General features: G+C 41.3%; 1 protein-coding gene across 2 annotated transcripts in view; it reads right to left on the reverse strand.

Annotated features, from left to right (window-relative positions):
• Window positions 1-21,296, reverse strand: part of PLD1 (phospholipase D1) — a 193,795-nt gene that overhangs the window by 37,400 nt on the left and 135,099 nt on the right. For both annotated transcript variants that reach the window (XM_036755287.1, XM_036755286.1), the window contains 2 exons: window positions 10,340-10,450; window positions 8,047-8,135 (listed from right to left, as the gene is read on the reverse strand). In XM_036755287.1, the coding sequence (XP_036611182.1) occupies window positions 8,047-8,135; window positions 10,340-10,450 (200 nt within the window). The remainder of the gene's footprint in view (window positions 1-8,046; window positions 8,136-10,339; window positions 10,451-21,296) is intronic.

Below are 21,296 nucleotides of genomic sequence, written 5' to 3' on the forward strand. Positions count from 1 at the left end.
CTGAGGTCTTCAAGCAGAGCTTGGATGACCAGAGGGGATTCTTGTCCAGACAAGGGTCAGACTGGATGCCCCCAAGGTCTCTTCCAACTCAGAGATTCTGGGATTCCAAGGTAAAAATGGCTGGTTGCCCCACTCTACTGACTGAACTAACATGGGGGATTCAGGCCTCCTGGCTTCTTTAATCAGACCAGCAACGGCAAATCTGAATCCACATCCAGGGAGTTGCCTCTAAAGGGACTTTCAGTGCCATTGCTGTCAGGATATTTCCAGATGGCAACAATTTTCCTTGCTAGGGAAAGGATCAACTGAAAGTAAATGTCAGAAGACTTCTACAAGCATCGCCATTTAAGTACGTACTAACACACCTGAAAGAGGCTACTTCTTCACAGATTTTTCAATAGTTCTGTTTCCCAAGTTAAAATTTAATTCTCAACTATTAATTTGTTGGGTTGGTTTTTTTAAAACCATTCCTTGAGTGGTAGTGGCTTGGGGTATCTTTTCTAATTTAGTCAGGGAGGTCATTGGACTGCAGAAAAATTATCATTCAAAGTCAGAAGACCAGGGTTCAAATCCTGCCTCTGCTACCTACCTATGAAATCTTGGGGCACACATTTTCCTTCCTGAACCTCAGTTTTTTCATCTGTAAATGAAGGATTTTGGACTAGGTCCAAATTGATGATTCCCTGGACCTAAGACTGTTTGCAAATCTCTCCCTCTTGGAAATGGGAAGGCCAGACTAGATAATCTCTTGAGGTCCTACCCAAATCTAGATCTATGGCCTATGAGTACCAAAGCATTCCCCTTTTATAAACATCAGTTACCTCATTGGTAAAATGAGAGACAGAGTTGGACTCAGTCTCTAAGGTCACTGCCATTTCCTGATCTATGACCATGTGATAATGAATCTATGTAATCAATAAAATCATCGTGATCCGGATTCTCATTGGCTGCATGATATTGGGCACATCCCTTCCCCAGCTCTGATCTTCAGATTCTTCACATGCAAAATAAGGCTAATGACAGCTTACCAAATTGTTGCAATGGTGCCACATAGGTGCCTAATGAATGTTTGTTGAATTGAAGGATCAAATGAGATAATATAAACCAAGCACATTATAAACAGTGTCACAAAGACATCACCTATTATAGTAGCAACTATAATAAGTAACAAGTGAATTTCTTTTAAAAAAATCTTACCTTTTTGCATTTTGTTTGTGTGTGCCAATACCCTGATGATAAATGCCCCAAAGAATGGCTTCCTACTGTTCACTGGCTTATCACCTAAGAAACAGGTGCATGCATCTCTATTTTCCCCAAATAGCAGTCCTGGGGTGATGCTCAGAAACTTCCAAAGGCCAACTACACAATAACTGTTTACAAAAAGTCACTGACTTGTAGAGTCTGTTTCTTCTTACTCAGATACACACATACACTGTACTCACACACCTGTGTGTACATACACACATATACATATCCTTGTTCCCCAACCCAGTACTTCTCACACTAGAGGTTGTGATGCCTCATTGCTGCCTGATAAGGGGATCCAGAAGGGGGCTGGGGTAAATATCCTCAGTTCCCACAACTCAGACTTTATGAGAACCATGTGCTTTGTTTTAAAATTTTAAATTTCTGCCTGGCCTCTAAGAACCTCTTCTTGGAGGATGGAATTGAAGGAAGGATCCAACCCTAGTTCATCCTCCAACCTACTGAGTGTCAAGACCAATGAAGAGAGTGAATATGACTGGTAGGAAGGGAGAAGATGAAAGGAGATCAGCTGGAAGTGGGGGAGCTAGGGAAAACCCAAGGGGCAGCCTTGTATCATGGTTAGAGAAATAAACTATGCAGTAGGAAGGGAAGATAGCCTTTTAAAATCATGGCAACTCTACTCAGTTTAATTCAAGTTAAGCAAGACTTAGAATCATAGAAATCATCATAATAAAATAATAAGTTATAACAGCTAGAATTTACTATAAGAAATTATGAGGAGAGTAGTTTCAGAAAAACCTGGGAAGACTTCTATGAACTGATGCAGAGTGAAGTGAGCAGAACCAGGAGAACAATTTTGTACAGTGATCACCTGTGAAAACCTTAGCTACTTTGATTAAGACAATGATCCAAGACAATTCCTAAGGACCCATGATGAAAAATATTATACACTTCCAGAGAAAAAACTGATGAACCCTGAGATTGAAGTATACTTTTCTCAATTTTATTTTTCTTGCTTTTTTGTAACATGGCTAATATGGAAATATGTTATGCATGACTTCATATGTATAGTTGACATCTACTGATTGCCTTCTCAGTGGTTGGTGGGGGGGCTGCAGGGAAGGAGGGACTTTGAAACTTAAAATTTAGGAGGTGGGGGGAGAATGTTAAAAATAAATAATAAATTGAAATTTGATTCAGGGGGGAAGAATGTTAAAAATAAAAATAATGTGAAAATATAATAGCTAGTACTTTATAAATATTATTTCAATTGATTTCTATTAAAACCCTGGGAGGTAGGTGATGCCATTATTATTTCTATTTTATAGATGAGGAAACTGAGGCAAACACATGTCAGGTGACTTGCCCAGGGTCATGCAACTAGTAAGTGTCTCAAGTATGGTTTGAACTTAGGTCTTCCTGACTCAAGGTTGATGCTCTAGCCACTGTGCCACCCAGCTCCCTCCTAGTATCATAGTTCAGAGTGCAGAGGTTATTTAGTCCAACCCCGTAATTTTACATATGAGGAAACTGAGGCCCAAGGAGTTTAAGTGGCTTGCCTATAGTCACACAAGAAATAAATGCCTATTATGTGCAAAGCACTTGGCTTAGGTGCTAGAGATACAAAAACCAGATGATGTAGTCCATGCTCTTAATAAATTGGTAACCTAATGTGTGTTTAGAGGGGACAGTTCCAGGAATAACAGTTAGAAAATGATAAAAACACATAGGAGATGCTTGAGCAACCCAAGAAGAAAAGGATCACCCCAGCTAAGATGGCCGGGAAGGCTTCCTGGAGGAGGAGGCGCCAGAAGCTCCTTGAGGGCAGGGATTGTTTCATTCTTGCCTTTGTATCCCCTGCAGTTACCACCAGGTCTAGCACATAGGAGGCACTTAAGAAATGCTCGTTGACTGATTAAAAGAGGATTTTAATAAGCAGACTTAGGGAGGAGGAAGGCATTGGGGAAGCTATATTTGAGTATTCAGAGGCAAGAGAGGACAGAACAAGATCTGGGGGACTCTAAAGTATCTCAATTCATCTACAACATAGAGTTCAAATGGGAGAACCCTGAAACAGGTTGGAAAGATAGCTTGTAGCCAGATGGTAAAGGACCTTGAATGCCAGGCTGAGCTGGTATTTATTGGCAGTAATAACAATAAAACTTGGCATTCAGATGTACCTTAAACCTAGGAAAGCACTTTACAAACATAACCTCACTGCACACTCAAGTGAGGCAAGGCACACTCTTCAGGAAGCAAAGGAAGGAAGGAAGGAAGAATTTGCCCACAAATATAGAGTTAATAGGTGTCAGTTAGAATTAGAACTCAGTGAGCTATCCCCTGTACCACCTAACTTGTAGATAGATAGATGGATAGATAGAGACATATATACACACACATACATATGCACACATATATACATATAGCTATATACAAACACATGTGTGTATGTATGGATTGTACCTGTGACTTCATTGCAAAAGAGAACTTCTAGTGAGGAAATTCTCTCCACCAGTGCAGATAGGCACCTCTTCCATAACTCAAGGTCTTACAACATAGTCTAGGGAACTAAGAGGTTCAATGACTGCCTGGGATTCCCCAGTCAACATGTCAGAGGTTGGATTTGAACTCAGTTCTTAATGATACTAAGGACAGCCCTCTCTCTACTCTGCCAGCTCTCATAAACAAAAAATACCTAAAACAGATGCAAAAATACAAGATAATATGGACCAGAATGGCTAGGAGCTAGGAGGAAGCAGGAAGTGAAGAGTGAGGGGTGGGTTTTAACAAGAATATGCCCAGCTCAGTTTTGGATGTGGAGAGTCTGAGGTGCTGGTGGCCATCCAAGGTGAGAGACACAGCAAGAGGATGTGGGGAAGAGAGCGGAGATCTACATTTGGAAATCATGTGTCCCAAGGTGATTCTGGAAGCCATGGAGGTAACATAGGTCATCAAAGAAGACAGGAAAAAGAAGAGGACTGAGAGGAAAGTCTTCGGGGAAGCTCACACTTCTGTTCTTGCAAGAATCAGATCCAGAAAGATGGCCTGACCTCCTCTGGTGGGCTTGGCTGTGGGCTAACTCTCTCTTCTCCCCATGATTTTCATTCTTTTTTTCTAATAGCCATAATCAGAGGCAGCACTGACCTCCTGACTCCAGCAAGAGAGCTAGACCTGCCCAGAGAAATGACTGTAGAGATCAGAGCCAAGGAAGAAGGGAAAGCAGGAAAAGGGAAGAAGGAACTTCCTATTTTCCAGGAGCTAGGGATAGAGCCCACTGTTGCTTCTCTTGGAAGAGGGCACTCCCCAGCAGGTTGCCTATTTTAATTAAACTTTTCTCCTAATCAAAGTACTAATTTTCATTGCTTCAAAGTTAAACATGAATGATTTTTTAATTTACAGCTGATTTGGGCAGTCTGTGGACACTGGGGATGTCCTGTACCTACAATGAACCACAAAACAGGAAAAATGAAAAGGAGAAAATACTTCCTGGCTATGAACCATCATGTTTTCCACTGAAGATCTAAATATTTTAGAGAAAGTAACATACAAAGGAAATAATCCCTCCAGCCCCAACTAGCATCATTGATTTAGGGATGGGAGAGACTTTAGAAGTCATGAAGTTCGACCCTCTCTTTTTATGGATGAGGTAACTAGGGCTTAGAGCGATCAAGCCAGTCAGCTAGCATACATTAAGCACCTACTATGTGTCAGGCACCATGGTATGTGCTGCATCAGCAGCCAAGGGAGAAATGGCTGTAGAGTCATTGTGTTTAAGAGAAACTTTTTAAGAATCCCACAAATGGGAGAAAAGGACTTCTAGTAATCAGGATCTATGAGTTACCCCATTACTGTATGTTCACTCTAAGACTGAGCCAACTCTCCCTGGAGGGTCTGTCAGAGTCTTTACTGGGGGATATCTTGTATCAATTCATATTAGTATAGCACCCTTTTCTAAAAGTGACTTAAGGATGAGTGACTAAACTGATTCTCAACTAATAATACCAGGGGAAAGCACACTGATGGCGGCTCAAGTCTATGACATGAGAGAATAACCCTCTGTTCCTCTACTCCCAAGGAGTCCAGAACCCAAGATTCATTGGAGAGAGTCAGAATTAGGCTACATATCCTCAGAGCTTATATGGGCTATAATGCTATATAAAATTGGCTAGTATGATTATTATTTTAGAAGAATTATTATACAAAGCAAACAATCTCTGTGGCCAAAAATAAATCTTTCACATGCTTATTGGCACACATCTTACAGGATGCAAAGTCACTGACTTATTTATGATGGGCAAGGAATCATCCCATGTGATATGAGCTGTTCTCAGACCCAAAACATTTGCTGTGTCTCAGCCCCAATGCACATATTTTGCAATTTATGTAATTCCTGTGATTTTTGCTTCAACTCCAAGAAAAACCTCAGTGTTCTTCCTTTACCAAATGTGCTCCACAAATGTAATAAAGGCCACTTCAGCATTTCTGAAACACAGTGCTGGAAGAAAGGGACTAAACTGTTATTGTTTATCCTTCCTTCTTGAAGAGAAGAAGATGATGCCATGACTTGCAAGTGAATTGGATTTAAGTGAGGCAGGGCTGTGAAAATTCATCAGCCTCACTTAAATCCTCTGGAGCTATCTGGGTCCAGTGGCAAGATATAGATCAAGATGAATGGAGATGGGAATACCCTAAGGAATCATGGGACTTGAAAGGTCTCTAAGCAGAACTATAGTAATCACAGGAAAATTCCGTGTTGACTTTACTTAAAACCTCCAGAGAAAAGATTCTATTACCTATGTCTATGTATGTATATATATGCATATATATTTTTTTCTATGAAGCAAAAAGGTGTTGCATCATACCTGGAATCAGGAAGGCCTGAGTTCAAATCCAGCCTCAGACACTTACTAACTTTGTGATTCTGGGCAAGTCACTTACCCTCTGTTTGCTTTAGTTTTCTCAACTGTGAAATGGGGATAATAACAGCACCTACCTCCTAGAGTTGTTATGAGGATCAAATGAGATAATATTCATAAAGCGCTTGGCACATAGTAGGTACTATATAAGTGCTAGCTGTTATGATGATTAATTATGCTGATGTATATAAAGATCACATACAGAAGTAGAGATCAACATCCATCCAATTTAACAAACATTTATTAAGCCTCTACTATGTACAGCGAAGGAGAGAGGGCGTATACGGTTCATAGCATACTGGGCTTGGGTGTAGGAAGAGCCGGATTCAAGTCCTACTTAAGCAGGGTGCCCCTGGGCAAGTCACCAGTGTTTCAGGCAACTCTAAGATTACACATTCATTGTGGCTAATGTGGAAACAAGTTTTGCATGACTTCACATGTATAATCAATCTCATATTGCTTGCCTTTTCAATGGGTGGGTTGGGAATGAGCAGGAGGGAGAGAATTTGGAACACAAAATTTTAAAAAAAGAAGTGAAGAATAACTTAATAAAAATCTAAAAAATCGATACATTTCAGGGAAGATGCTGATCTGCATTGGTGAGAATGTTTTTCAACATGGAGTTCCCTGAAGCAATAAAATCACAGATCTAGTCCAGAAAATAAACAAGACTCCATGCAAACTCCTGGGCATACGAATGCAAAGACAAAATAATCACTGACCCCCAGGAAATTACTTGCTGTTTAGTCTATATAGCTTATCCCATATGGACATATCTGGATCTTTCTAATAGAATGTAAGCTTCTGGGGAGAAGGACAGTCTCACTGCTTTTATATCTCTAGTAACTACTATGATTGAATGATCAGTAGCCATTTACTGAACACTCACAAGGTTTACATGCTGTGCTGGAGATGAGAAAAGTCAGGTGAGCCAAAATTGTCTTCCCAGAAGCTAGCAGCATGGTATGATGAAAAATGTGCAGAACCTGGATTAAGGAAGATTTGGGTTCAAATCCTGATTTTAATACTTACTAGTTGTGACCAATTCACTTCTCTGACTTCTGGTCAACTTTCTAAGATTATCAGTTATAGATAAGGCGCAATCTGCTTCAGTGGAGTGAGTTCCCACACTGCAGTAATCACAAGTCTCTGACATTAAAAGACAAAATTTGTATAGGATCTGAGTGATTCTGTTGGTAGTTTTGTCATCTGGGGCCCCACATTCAACATGAGTTAAGAAAATACATCTTCTATTGATCATCACAAATGTATAGGAAATACTCCAAAGTCTTAGACCAGTAAATGTTTCCCAGAATGCTTTGAAGGAAGACTGATGATGCCAGTTGGTTTGGTACAAAACTTCCTATCAAATCTAGAACCCCCAGTATGTTGTCACTTTGACCTTCTCCAGTCAAGAGTGATTTTCACCCAGATATGTGTGTGTGTGTGCTTATGCCTTTATCAAATGACCTGATGTTATCAAAGTAAAGTTTTTTTAATGCCTTCACACAGAGTTGAAACCAGCCACTTGAAGAAACACCCACCCACAGACTGCAGAAAATTAGACTAAGGATGAAGAAGCATCTTAATGGAAAACATGACAGGGATTGGGCTGTTTTGTTTTGTTTTTTTTTCTCCAGTAGCATCAACACATGCCTGGAAAATATGTCAAAGGTTGGAGATGCTAGACAAGCAGTGAAAATTACCATGGCCAGCTGGAATTTGATTCTCCTCCAAAGACAGGGTTAAAAAAAGTCTTAATAATGACGTGGGTCAAAGAAGCCAAACAGCGAATATTGAGCACAAAGCATTGCTAACCATCAGTGTTAGGATTTGAAGCAGTATTGTCCCAATTGTCTTAGCAGCAGGCACGGAACCCAGGTCTTCCCAAACCCCAGTGCCCAAGGCAGTGCTGAAAATGTACCTGTGAGCTTTGAGTATCCGCTGTGCGATGGTGTCACCAATCTTGTTGAAGACAACTTTGTCATCAGCACAGCTGATAAAGAACTGGTTCTAGAGAAAACAAATGTGACAGTGATTGAAGTCACTCAGTTCCTTATTAATACAAGGGAGGGGGGAGAGGGAAGGAAAGGAGGGGGAGGGGAGGGAGAGAAAGGGAGAGAGAGAGAGAGAGAGAGACAGAGAGAGAGACAGAGACAGACAGACAGACAGACAGACAGAGAGAAGGAAGGAGAGGAAAGGGGAGAGATGGGAGGGGAGGAGGAGAAGAGGGTGGGGCATGATAAAGAGCAAAGCCAATATGTCTTTAGAAAGGACAATTCTTTCACCCAGCAATCCCCCTAGGGTTTGGAACACCAGACTTGGAATTAGAAGACCTGGATCCAAGCCCCAAGTTCAGCCAACTCTGTCTCCTTTCTCTGCCTCTCAGTTTCCTAACCTGTCATATGAGGGGGTCAGACTAGGGAATCTCTAAAGTCCTTTTTAGCTCTAATATTTTGTGAATTTGTGGATGAAACGCACTTTGGATGAACAGAACCTACATCACTTTGTAAAATGCAGCACTTGCACTTGGGATCAGGAAGACCTGGGTTCAGATCCTACACTGAACAGTCACTAGCTGTGTAACCCTGGGCAAGTCACTTAACCTCTCAGAGCCTCAGTTTCCTTAAATGTAAAATAGAGATAATAGTTGGCTATCATCAGAGCCAAATGAAACAAAGAATGTAAAGTTCTTTGCAAAATTGCAGTGCCATAAAATGTCTATTATTATAATTATTATTATTGGCTATGACAAGGGATTATCTCGGTAGTTTTCATTAGCATCGAGAACTCTCAGATGAGGACACTCCCTTATTAATGCAGGTCAGCACTTTCTCTACAATTTATAGCCTTAGTCAGCCATCCAACCAGGAACTGTGCTAAGCACCTGGGATAGAAAGAAAGGCCAAAATAGTCCCCTTTCTTCAAGAAGCAAACATTCTAAAGAAGAGGACAAGATCTCTTCAAAGTAAACAGACAGATGTAAGACATCAGAATTGCCTGGAGCTCTGCGGTGCCTTGCCTAATATCACATGGTCAGTGTGTGTTAGGGTCAGGGCCCGAATTCGATTCTTCTTGGCCCTTAGGCCAGCTCCATATCTGTGCCACGCTGACTCTATTATTGTTGGAAACTTCTGCAGTTCTTAGCAAAAAGAATTTGAGACACTTTCTTCAAGTGAATGATGGAAATATTATTCCATACTGACAATTCTCTAGAAGGTAATTTTAATTAAATTACATTTGATCAGATCCATATACTGGGTTAATTATATTTGACCAGATTAAAGAAGTAAAAATACCATGATATGGAATATTCTATTCTATTCTAGGTTCACAGGGTTCACTTATTTAAATGGACAAACTTTTATTACCTCTATCTTTTTTTCCCTGGGACTCATTAGTTTAAAATATTTTAATTTTTTTCATAAACCAGTGTTCACAATACAAACACATTTGGGCAAAATAAATTTTTTTGCTACATAAAACATTGTAGAGAGATAGCCTGGGGCGGGAGAGAGGAGAGGGCAGGCATTGGAGAATCAGGAACCCATGGATTCATGTCCAAAGTCTGACACATATCAAGTGTGAGATTCTGGGAAAGCACTTCAGCTCTATTGACTCCAAGCAACTCACTATGACTTTAAGGAGCAGAATGGTTCTAGGTTTTCATTGGTGAATGGAGATCCTCACTGGAAGCCACCTTGAGGGGGAAATGTGCTGGAACCAGCTCAAACTGGGGCTCCTGAGAGCCGGTTGTTAATTGTCCAGTGTGAGCAGTTACACGAGCAAATAGAAGCTTCTAACTCTTCCATTTTGACAACCTGTGTTTGGCCCTCCACCTCTTTTGCCCCGCCAAGTCCCCCATGTTTCCGACTTAACCCTACTATCTAATAAATGTTGCCTGTCCAGTGTCAGTGGCCCCTGTTAGTATTAGGAAGCAAGCTAAATCCTAAGCCATGCATCTAGCTCCTAGAGCACTATGTCTTTTTAAGGAGCCCTTGGACAAACTGGGCCTTGACCCAAAGCAATGCTATTCCAATGGTAGGACTTCAGAAGCCATGGTGGAGATCTTCCCCAACCAGCTCTCTCAGGATCAGATGATACAGGGGGTTGGCTAACTACAGAGAAGGTTGGCCCTGAATTCAGGGGCCACTGTCATGAGTAAGTATTCTTCCAAGGAAAGCAGATCTCCACTATTTCCCATGCCTGGGACTTACTTCTATGTATATGTAATGTTTGCTGTTCTCTATCACATGTACATATGCAGCATGGATGGAGTCTTCGTGGTATTTTATGCCGGCTGACCAATCTGCAGCAGAACGGAGTAGCTACAAGAGAAAATTAAGAAAGATTAATTAAAATAATGAATTAATAATGAATCAAATCAAGAAAGATTAAAACTTGAATTGCCCTCTAACGGGCGTGACTCTAAGAATAATTATTATTATAATAACTGTGCTAAGCACTTTACAATTATCATTTCACTGGATTCTCACGACAATCCTGGGGGGTAGGTGCTGTCACTATTCTCATTTCACAGATGAGGAAACTGAGGCCCAGAAAGATGCCATAATTTGCCCGAGGTCACATCGACCAGTGGTATACCCCAGATGCTCTGACCTCACTCCTTCAACGGTTACTGGGAATAGGAGGCAATTCAGTACAAGCATTTGTTAAGAAGGGCAGCTGGGGGAGCCATAGTGCGTAGAGCTTCAGGCCCCAAGGAGTGGGGAAGACTCACCTTCCTGAGTTCAGATCTAGCCTCAGACACTTAGTAGCTGTGTGACTCTGGGCAAGTCACTTAACCCCTCTTGCCTCAGTTTCCTTATCTATCAAATGAGCTGGAGAAAGAAATGGCAAACTACTCGAGTATCTCTGCCAGGAAAACCTCAAACGGGGTCATGAAGATTTGGACACAATGGAAAAACAATAAATTTGTTAAGAATGTTTTGTATGTTTAAGACATTGTTTCATGTGAAGTCATGCAAAAGCGGGCTATTCTCTCGTCAAGAATGTTTCCATTTTAAATCGAAAACACAAAGATGTGGTTTCTACCAAAAGGGTTTCTTTTAAGCAATATGATTTCAAAATATGGCTTCTTCCCCCTCCAAAAAGCTCTTTTATTTCACATTAACAGACACACCTGGGGCAGACTTAAGTTTCTCTTAACCATGGGTACTTTTTCTGTAAATTTCTTATAGCAGAAATTTGTATAATTAAAATTATCCCCATATCCCCATAAAAAAATTATCATCCTCTGAGCTTAGCCATAGTGGAAATGGTAGCTCCAAGTCCACCTGGATTGGAACCCAGACTCTGTTACCTATTAGATGTGTGGTGCTGGGCAAATCATTTACCTCTCTGAACCTCACCTTCCTCATCTGCAAAACTGGGATAATAATCCTTGTTTCACCGAGATGCTAGGAAGTTCAGGGGAGATATCCTCTCCTCCATACTACTCTGTCTCTCATGGCATGCCACAGAACCAAACCTCTCTGGTGGATGCCCATACCTATTCCCTGGGACATTCTCTCCCAGTGGACCATCAGGAAGAGGTGGCCTCATCTCTGACCCCCTCCTCTCCCACTCTCCAAATCCTGCCCACTCTTAAAAAGTCCAGCAACAGTCCCAACTCCTCCAAGGGGATTTCCTGGACACTTGTGGCACATAACTCAATCCAACTCAACAAACATTAAGTACCACCTGTGTTCTAGGCACAGGACTGTGGACACAAGGACAAAAATGGACAGTCTGTGGCCTCACACTTATCTACCTTCTGAACAGAAATTTTGGTAAATGCTTTATTTGTAATCTGTAAAAACTTCTCTTAAGATTCAACATGGTGCGGTGTGAAGAGACCTATCTTCAAAGTTGGGAAGCCTTTAGTTCAAGCCCTACCCGTGATATTCTGTTTGTGTGACCCTAGGCAAGTCACTTAACTGTGAGTGCCCCGAGCAATTCCTTCAGATTACAAGATATACAGCAGGTGCCAATCTGCAATGACAGTCCCCAGTTTGATGAGATCACAGGTCCTTATATCAAAAGAAAATCAATGTGACTTCCCCAATGACTCACTCATACCCTCCCTTGTAACAAACAAATATAATTCGAGAAAATGATAACACATTGGCTATGTCTGCGAGTATATATGCCTAATTCCCTATCTGTAGTCTACCACGTCTCTCTAGACCTAAGAGGAATGTCAACAGTTTGAAATTCTGAACCTTTTCTACACTTAATGTTTAGTTTTATTTATTTGTTTGTTTGCTTATCTGTAGAGTTTAAATTCAGTAATGCCTTTATTTTTAATTCAATTTTATTTCCAGCTCTGCATTCTCCCCACCTCCCCTTTCCCAGCCACCTCTTTGACATGGAATTGTCCTAATCGCTGACTGATTTAGGGTGGACTCCATCAAAACCTGGCCAGGTGTTAGGGACCAGTCAAGCTAAGCCAATACAAGTACCAGGGAAAGGACCAAGGGGCTCTGACAAGGCTGCACCTTGAACCTTCTTCCTAGCCTTCTCTATGCTCACCTCAGGCCTGTTTCATGCACTTCCCATCCTCAGTTACATTTCTGGCCTTGGTCAGCTCTATCTCTCCCTTTCCTACCAGGAAAAGGAGGCTCTCCCTGGAGTTCAGTTACTAATGGCCTTTTTCCCAGGTCTGAAGACCAGACAAAACTTGCCCCCATGAGGGCCTTCGGTTATCACCTCTCTTGCTTCCTGATGCCCACTCAACCCTGACCTTCTCCAGTCACTCTCTGGAGGCCCATTAACCCTCCAGACTCCAGAATTCCTGGGATGGACTCTTCAGGCTCCCCCCATGGGGCTGGGGGATCATATGCCCTCCTTATAGAGCATGGGGGCTGAAAATGTTGTACCCTAAATAGAAAATACCACTCTGCATGGACAGATCTCATCTACTTGCTTCAATGGAGTGGTGATCTCTTTGAAGAGGGTATTCTGTCCAATGGATCAAATGAGATCATATTTTTAAAAGGGCTTAGCATGATGCTTGGCACACAGCAGGCACTTAATAAATGCTTATTCCCTTTTCCTTTCCCAGCTTTAGAGGTCACAACTTATCCCTGCCTGCCTATCCTGTGTGACTCATTCATTTCCCCAACAGTCCCTCACTGAAGAGGTCTAGTCAGCATGCTAGGAACCTGTGCCTAGATCATTTGACACTGCATAGGCATGTGGAGAGACGTCATTGGGTCAGAACTGAGGCCCAGAGACTTTTCAAGATTTGCCCAAGGCTATCCAGGTAACAGAGCCACTAGACGGCGCAGTGGATAGGGCGCTGGGTCTAGAGGCAGTTCAAATCTGGCCTCAGACACTTACTAGCTATGTGACCCTGGGCAAGTCACTTTAGCCTGATTGCCTCAGTTTCCTCATCTGTAACCAAGAAAACCCAAAATGGGGTCATGATGAGTCAGACACAACTGAAAAATAACTTAATAATGACATACAGCTAATAAGTAGTAGAGTGAAGATTTAAACCTAGGCCAGGATTCAACAGGGGATATGACTAAGCAACTTTCATCCCTCCCTGTCACTACATGACCATCCCACCTCCTTTCATGTTCGCATTATCCCTTAAATAATAGACATCAGGAAAGTCATCAAAGGGATGAGTAAAGACAGCGGTGTAGGAGAAAGCAGATTCCTTTTAGGAATGACTTGGCCATTCATGGGGCCCAGTGTGACAAACATTCATTTCAGACCAGCAGGACACAAGGACTGTGACGCTAACTCTCTTTACAATGAACGGTCCATCATAAATGGACAATAACTTTGGGTTGGTGGTTTTTCATAGAAGCTATCTTAAAAAGTACGTTCAAATGGAGATTCTATTTTACATCGTCTCAGTAAAAGAACAAGGGTCTTCCTACCATAGAGAGTAATGTGGCGGGGCCACTAGGTGGTGCAGTGGATAGAGCACTGGGCCTGAAGTCAGGAAGAACTGAGTTAAAATCTGATCTCAGATACTTCCTAACTGTGTGACCCTGGGCAAGTCACTTAACCCCAATTACCTCCCCCCAAAAAGAGTAACTTGGTGGGCAGCCTGGTGTACAGAAGATCAGTCTCAGACCAGGAAGAACTGGGTCCAAGTCCCACTTCTGGCAGATTCTGAACCCTAGACATATTATTTGACCTCTTACTGCCCCTGGCACCTCTCTAGACTGTAAGGCACAGAACAGTTGCTGAAAAGCATTGAGTAGAAGGAGGTTCCACACAGGGAATTTTCCACCCTGAAGAAACAATAGATTCTCATAATAATAATGATGATACCAACTAACATTCATATGGTGCTTTCCATGTGCCAGGCATTGTGTTAAGTGCTTTCCAATTATTATCTTACTTGATCCTCAGAACAAGTCTTATCCCCAATTTACATTTGGGGAAACTGAGGCAAATAGCGGTTCAATGACATCCCCAGGTCACCCAGCTAATAAGTGTCTGAGGATAGATTTGAACTCAGGTCTTCCTTACCCCAGGCTTAGTGTTCTACCTACTGTGCCAACTAGCTGTCTCACTAACCCACCAAAAAAAGAAGCAAACTAAACAATCAAATAAGCTCTTGTTATATGTACTCAAATTAGAAATAACAGAGCTGCAGTGTGCTTAAATAATACTGCCAGTGAAAGTTATGGCCACCAGCTGTTTGACCCTGGGCAAGTCACTTAATCCCTATTGTCTTTTCCCCTCTCCCCCCCAAAAAGGAAAGTTATGGCCATCTGTTCTGTATGTTCTGGGTCAACACAAGCACGTACACTGTGGTAGTCTATGGTCATTAATCAATGTTAGGTGAGCTTCTAGGAATCTCAAATGAAAAGCCGGCAATCCAATTTATTGCATCAAAATAAAAATTAGATGGCTCCGACAAATGTGTGTATTGCTTCAGTGAAATATTTTCATCACCCCTGAATGCCTATTTTTTCCAGTTGTTCCACTTTTTTTTTCTCTGCACAGATTTCATTTCTGGATTAAACCTAAATAATGGTGCCAAGACTGAAACTGATCATAACTCATGCAAAAATGTGCATAGATCATACTGTCCCAAATATAGCTGGAGTCAAGTCTAACCTCCACTTTTCAAACCTCAGCATTACAAAATTACAGAATATATATGAAAAATGCAGGGGCAATTCTTTAAAAATATGTTTCCTCTCAAAATTACAACTGGAACCCATCATTATTCCTTCTGCTGGGGCCCCCTCTTAAGCACAAAGAATACCTCCAGCCAAGCACAACTCCCAACCTCCTCAGTATATTGTTTCCAAGTAGAACTCATAGGTTACATAATAGGAGTCTGTTCCTGGAGGAGGACATTTCTAATTTTCCTAGAATCTCTCCCAAAGTGCATTTCTTGTTTTGACCTGATGCCTTCATTGACCCTTTCCAGTTTTAGTCTTTATCATTAATTGAATCCTATTTCCCTCATCCTTCTCCCTTCCTCAGTTACTCAATTAACAACCATCAGATGCCAATAGAGTGGGTGACTTTTCTGAAGTAAGATGGCAAGTAGATGGTTCTCTTTAATCTGCTTTAATATTGAGTTCATTGCAATGCAGAGTAGGCAAGGAGCACCCCAATGACATCCACCCAACTTGAGGGTCAGGAAGACCAGGGTTCAAATTAACCTCAGGAACTTAGTAACTTAGTGAAACTTTAGGTAATCTCATAATCACCTCAGATCCTTGATTTCCCCATCTGTAGAATGGGGATAATAATGCTATCTCACAGGGTTTTTGTGAGACTCATGATATGCAAATGCCAGCTATTATTCACAGCATTATCATCCTTGCTCTAAAAAATCTCTCTCTAATATATTCTGTGGGTGAAAGGTTAATTTGACTTAAAGCTCTTGAAAAAACTTGAAGGTGGTTACAGTGTATGTACTGGAAGAAGGACGAGCTTTGGAGCTAGAAGACCTAGATTCAAGTCTTGGCTCTCTCATCAGTAAAATAGCATTATTATCTTGGGTATTATGTGTTAAAGGTATGCTAACACTAACGATAAATATTGTTATCACTAATATTATTATATAACTATACTAATAATGAATGTTATTGTTATTATTTAATAATAAATATTATTGTTAGATCTGGCACTTACATGGCATGTTCAGCTTTGCCAAGCACTTTACAAATAGCAATCTCATTTTCTCCTCATGGCCACCTTAAGATAGGTGCCATTATCCCCATTTTACAGATGTGGAAAAAGAGGCATATGGGGCATATGGTAGTCAAGTGACTTGGCTTAGGTCACACAGCTAATAAGCATTTGAGAAAGGATTTGAACTCAGGTCTTCCTGACTCCAAGTCTCACATTCTGTCCTCTGTGCCACTTAGATGCCATCTTAACTGTACTATTTTGAGTACATTTGAGTACTATCAACATCCATCAAAGTCCCTGGAAATGATTTATATGTTTCCCCTTTACCACCATGTTTCCTCACTCCAATCCCTGTCACATGTCCCCCAATTTTTTGACCTTTCAATAATCTAAAGTGGCACTTTATCTTGCAGTGGCATTACCTGGACACTTGTCATAAATGCTAATGAATAACTCATTCATTGTGAGACAAGGCAAACTCAATCTGGTGGTGTTCTTTAGCTCTAGTTTCTGCTTGCTCATGAATGACTCCTGTCTGCATAGACACCAACACCAAATAATGACTCAGAATTGAGTTCTGTATAGCTTTGGTTTCTCAGAAGTGGAAAAGAGGTCATTATAGTGGAAGAATTCCTACACTGAGGCTGAAGTGGTATCTCTGGCCATCTCTATCACCACTCACACCCACCCCATCTGACTATCCTGCCCTGAGGCTGTCAGCAGTGTTAGGGGAGCTGATTTTGCTACAAATTTATCATCCATGAGTGTGGAGGGGCTGCCATGCTACTAGGCAATGCTTCTATCTCTCCCCTTATCAGTGCTCAATACAAGTTGTAACAGTAATTGTTCCAAAGCTTTCCCTCTCTGCTCAAGCCCCAGCTGACCTCCGGGCTCCACATACACACCCCGATGGATGATAAACGATGTCATTCCCTCTTCTATACCACAAAACTTCCTGGTATTTTTATCTTCTCCCTCTTCCTTCTCCTCCTTTCCTTTTCCTTATTTCCACATCACTAACAGAGAAGGAACCAAGGCTACTCTCTCTATCTGACCACTGGATGACATTCCCTTCCGCTTGTTACAGGAAATTGCTCTAGCAGTCAACCCTTCTCTTCTAAGCATTTTCAATCTTTTGGCTCCTTTTCAATGGTTGACAAAATAACTCAAGTTCCCCAAGTCCTAAAAAAAGTGATGAGTCCCTGACCCATTTGCTCTATCCAATGGATGGATATTACATTTCCTCTTCGCTGTCTCTGTCGAGCTTCTTGAAAAAATTACCTCCACCCACGCTTTTAACTGTTTTCTACCATCTATTTCCACAACTTTTTGAACCCTGGTTTTTTCCCACCACTCTATGGAGATTGCCACCCCAAGGTTCACCAGGGACAGGGGGAGAGAGAAGAAAGTTACAGGCTATTTGGATGCATGGGAAGACCCCTGCCTGGTAAAATCACTGGTCCTTGATGTATTGACATAAAATGAGCACAATAGTGCTCAAACTCCCCATCTGTAAGAGCTGGGAAGAAAGTACTTCAACAAACTTTAAGGCCTGAAGAAATGAGACTTGTTACTCAGACAGTTACTCAGTTACTCCACATCACAACTCAAAGGATCATAGGATTTGTGGCTGACCATAAGCTTGAAGGTTACAATCCAAATCTCTCATTTCACAGATGGAAATGGAAGCCCCTGGAGGGAATGGGATTTGACCAAGGTCAAAGAGGTGGTTAATGGCAGAGCTGGGGTCTGAACCCAAATTCTTAGATTCCAAATTCAGCACACTTTCCAATGCAACACACTTCCTTTTCAGCTCTGCATAATAGTATTTCCCTCTACACAGTCTGTATTCCCATCAAATTGGCCAAGGACTCACTGTCCCTGACAATATTCTCCATTCTCCCACCTCCTTGTCTTTGCCTATTCCTGGAATGTCCTCCCTCTCTATTTTTGTCTGCAAATTCCTAGCCACACCAGATTCCAGAGGTTCCATGAAGCTTTCTTCATAACAAGATTGCCCCTCAAATCTGCCTTTGTTTTTCAGCTCTCTGATGCACTTAATTATAATATATAACATGACACAATAACTGAATTTGTTTCTTCCCTGCCAACTAGATTGGAAGCTCCACGAGGGCAGAAAACATGTCTAATATAAACTTTTCTGTCTTCTATATGCTGAATATAGTCATCTACACCAGGGCTTCTTGAACCTTTTCCACTGTGACCTGTTTTTGCCTTTCAGTAGAGGTTGGTGTTGCCTGGCCAGAGGGTATGCACAGTGTAAAGTGAGAGTGCTTTGAGTTCAGAACCAAGGCTGCAGTGAAGTGGCTCCATGTAACATGGAGTAGTGCTGCCAGAAATACCTTGGATTCAAATGTTTGATTTTTAATTAATTTTTGGTCATTGGTTCAGAAACCTTTTACTGTTACCATATGGGACTGCAACCCACAGTTTAAGAAGTGCTGAACTGTGCTACACAGTACCTGCTGATGGTATTGCTGGTTGAATGAACCAATAAATGAACAAATAAGCATTTTGTCACTACTTTGCTTAACACTGTCTCCAAAGAACTATGGGATTTAGATTTCTGGAAGTGTCGCAATGGCAAATACTTAACAATTAGAACTCTGAAAAAGAAATGTATGCAAGATATACTTTTAAATTTAAGTTACATTATTAATATTTTCTCTATTACTTAAGTCTAGACAATTGACAAAATAATAAATCAAGCCTTGGTTTGAAGTGGTTGCCAATTTCCAAGGTATAAATGCTCACACGGAAAATTTAACAATTGGCTCTAGTGAAGTTTCAGCTAGCTCCAGCACACCGCTGGCTGTGAGGAATTGTAGAGGTCATTTCACCTAGCCTAATAGCCTCATTTGACACATATGGAAACTGAGGTTCAAAGAGGTCAAGGGACAATTACATATAGGGGATTCCAAATGGCAAGTAAGGGAGAATAATCATAGCACCTGCCTTATAGGGTTTTTGTGAGGGTCAAAAGAGATTTGAATTTTAGACTTTTAAGTGCCATAAGAACGCTAGCATGATGATAATAATGATTAGGTAACAGAGTCAGCATTCAAATTCAGATCCTTAGACTAAAAATCCAATGCTCTCTTCACCAAGCTTGGCTGACTTAAAATTTAAAAACTTGGAGGAATCTTAACTTTCGTTATCTGGTACCATATCGAAGCAGTAGTTATACTGTTGGCTGAGATAGTTTATTCCTCTAAAAAAAAACCCACACCTTGCATTTTTAGATTCTCTGCATCTCAGCAATTTCAGAGCACTCCCCTCTGTCTCTTTCTGGCTGCATTCCCTCTGGATTCTTGCGGCAGACTTTGGTTCATGTGCCCAGGACTAAAGGAAAGCACCCAACCTTATTTGTGAAGTGTCCGCTGAAGCTGCCAGAGCAATGTGCCAAGTCTATAAAACCATTTTCGAGAAGCTGAAATCAATTTGGGACTGGGAGGAAGCTGTCTCTTTCTCTCTCTGTGTCTCTCTCTGTCTCTCTCTCTGTGTGTGTCTGTCTGTCTGTCTGTCTCTCTTTCTCTCTCTCTATCTCTGTTTCTCTTTGTCTCTCTCTGTGTCTCTGTCTCTCTGTGTCTGTCTGTCTGTCTCTCTCTCTCTCTCTCTCTCTCTCTCTCTCTCTCTCTCTCTTTCTCTCTGCCTCTCTCCCCTCCCCCCAGTCTCTCTAGAGTCATTTCTCTAACGATGCCAGAGGACACTATGGTTATATCAGGGCTGCAGAATGCAAATGAGGAATAAATGCTAACACTTAATTACAGTGATTCTTCTTGAGAACAATTCTCTAAGGAAAAAAATCTGGGGTGTGTGTGTGTGTGTGTGTGTGTGTGTGTGTGCGCGCGTGCACGTGCACTCCCGAACACGTTGGACAGGGTAGGACAGAGAGGAGAACTAAGGTAGATTGGGCATGGATGGAGCTAGGGGAGAATTTGTGTGACCTCAGCATTGGTAGGACTGAGGATTTGGGACAGAAACCACTCACTGTCCCAGGAACAGATCTCTGGGCTGGGGGCTTGGGTACAGCTGAGTGTAGGCTAGAAATCCTGGGGTTAGTATATCCTGAGATAGGGGAGGTGCCAACCATAGAGAACTTCTGAGTCTGTCACTCAGTTATCAAATATTTATTAAGTGTTTACTGTATGTCAGACATTGTGCTAAGTGCCAGGAGTAGAAAGAAGGGCAAAAGCACCATCCCTTCCCTCAGGGATCTCATACCAAAAGGGAGAGACAACATGCAAACAACTGTGTACATGCAAGATACAGATGTATATGTGTATATATGTACACGCATGTATATACACATTTAATATATACCTCTATTATGTAATGTATATAAGATTGTATATTATGCAATATGCATATTATACAATAATATATTTACATTTAATATCTACAAATATATATTGGTATATTTTGGTACATACATGCATACAAAGAGGCCATATATACACATATAAATACATATACATGTGCATGTATGTATACTTACACATATACATATCTACCTCTATCATCTATCCAACCATCTATCTACCTACCTACCCGCCTCTCTCCCTCTATCTATCTAATCTATTTCTCTATCTGCCCCTATCTATCTAATCTATCTATCTATCTATCTATCTATCTATCTATCTATCTATCTATCTCAGAGGTACTACTTGGTAGGAAAGTAGCCAAAGGGAAGAAGGAATATTTTCTACGTGGCAGACAGCTACCTTGGCTAGAGAAGAGGAACCAAAGGAACACCCTGTGGAGCACTGCAGGTTGGGAATGTATTCCTTGGAATGCATCCCTATGCCTCCTCTGTGATTTCTGTCACTGCTAAGAGAATTTCTAATAAGAAAGTGTTGTGTGTGAATAATAGTAGTAATAAGTCAAAAAGTTACTAGACCATTAGTCACTCAAATGATGCAGACCTTGAGAGTCTAGACTTTGGGCAAAGCATTGGACCAAGTCTCCCATGCTACCCTCAAGGACAAAATGGAGAGATGAACTAGATAGCAGCACAGTTTGGTGGATTCC

This window comes from Trichosurus vulpecula, chromosome 4 (assembly GCF_011100635.1).
Source record: "Trichosurus vulpecula isolate mTriVul1 chromosome 4, mTriVul1.pri, whole genome shotgun sequence".
Lineage (NCBI taxonomy): Eukaryota > Metazoa > Chordata > Mammalia > Diprotodontia > Phalangeridae > Trichosurus > Trichosurus vulpecula.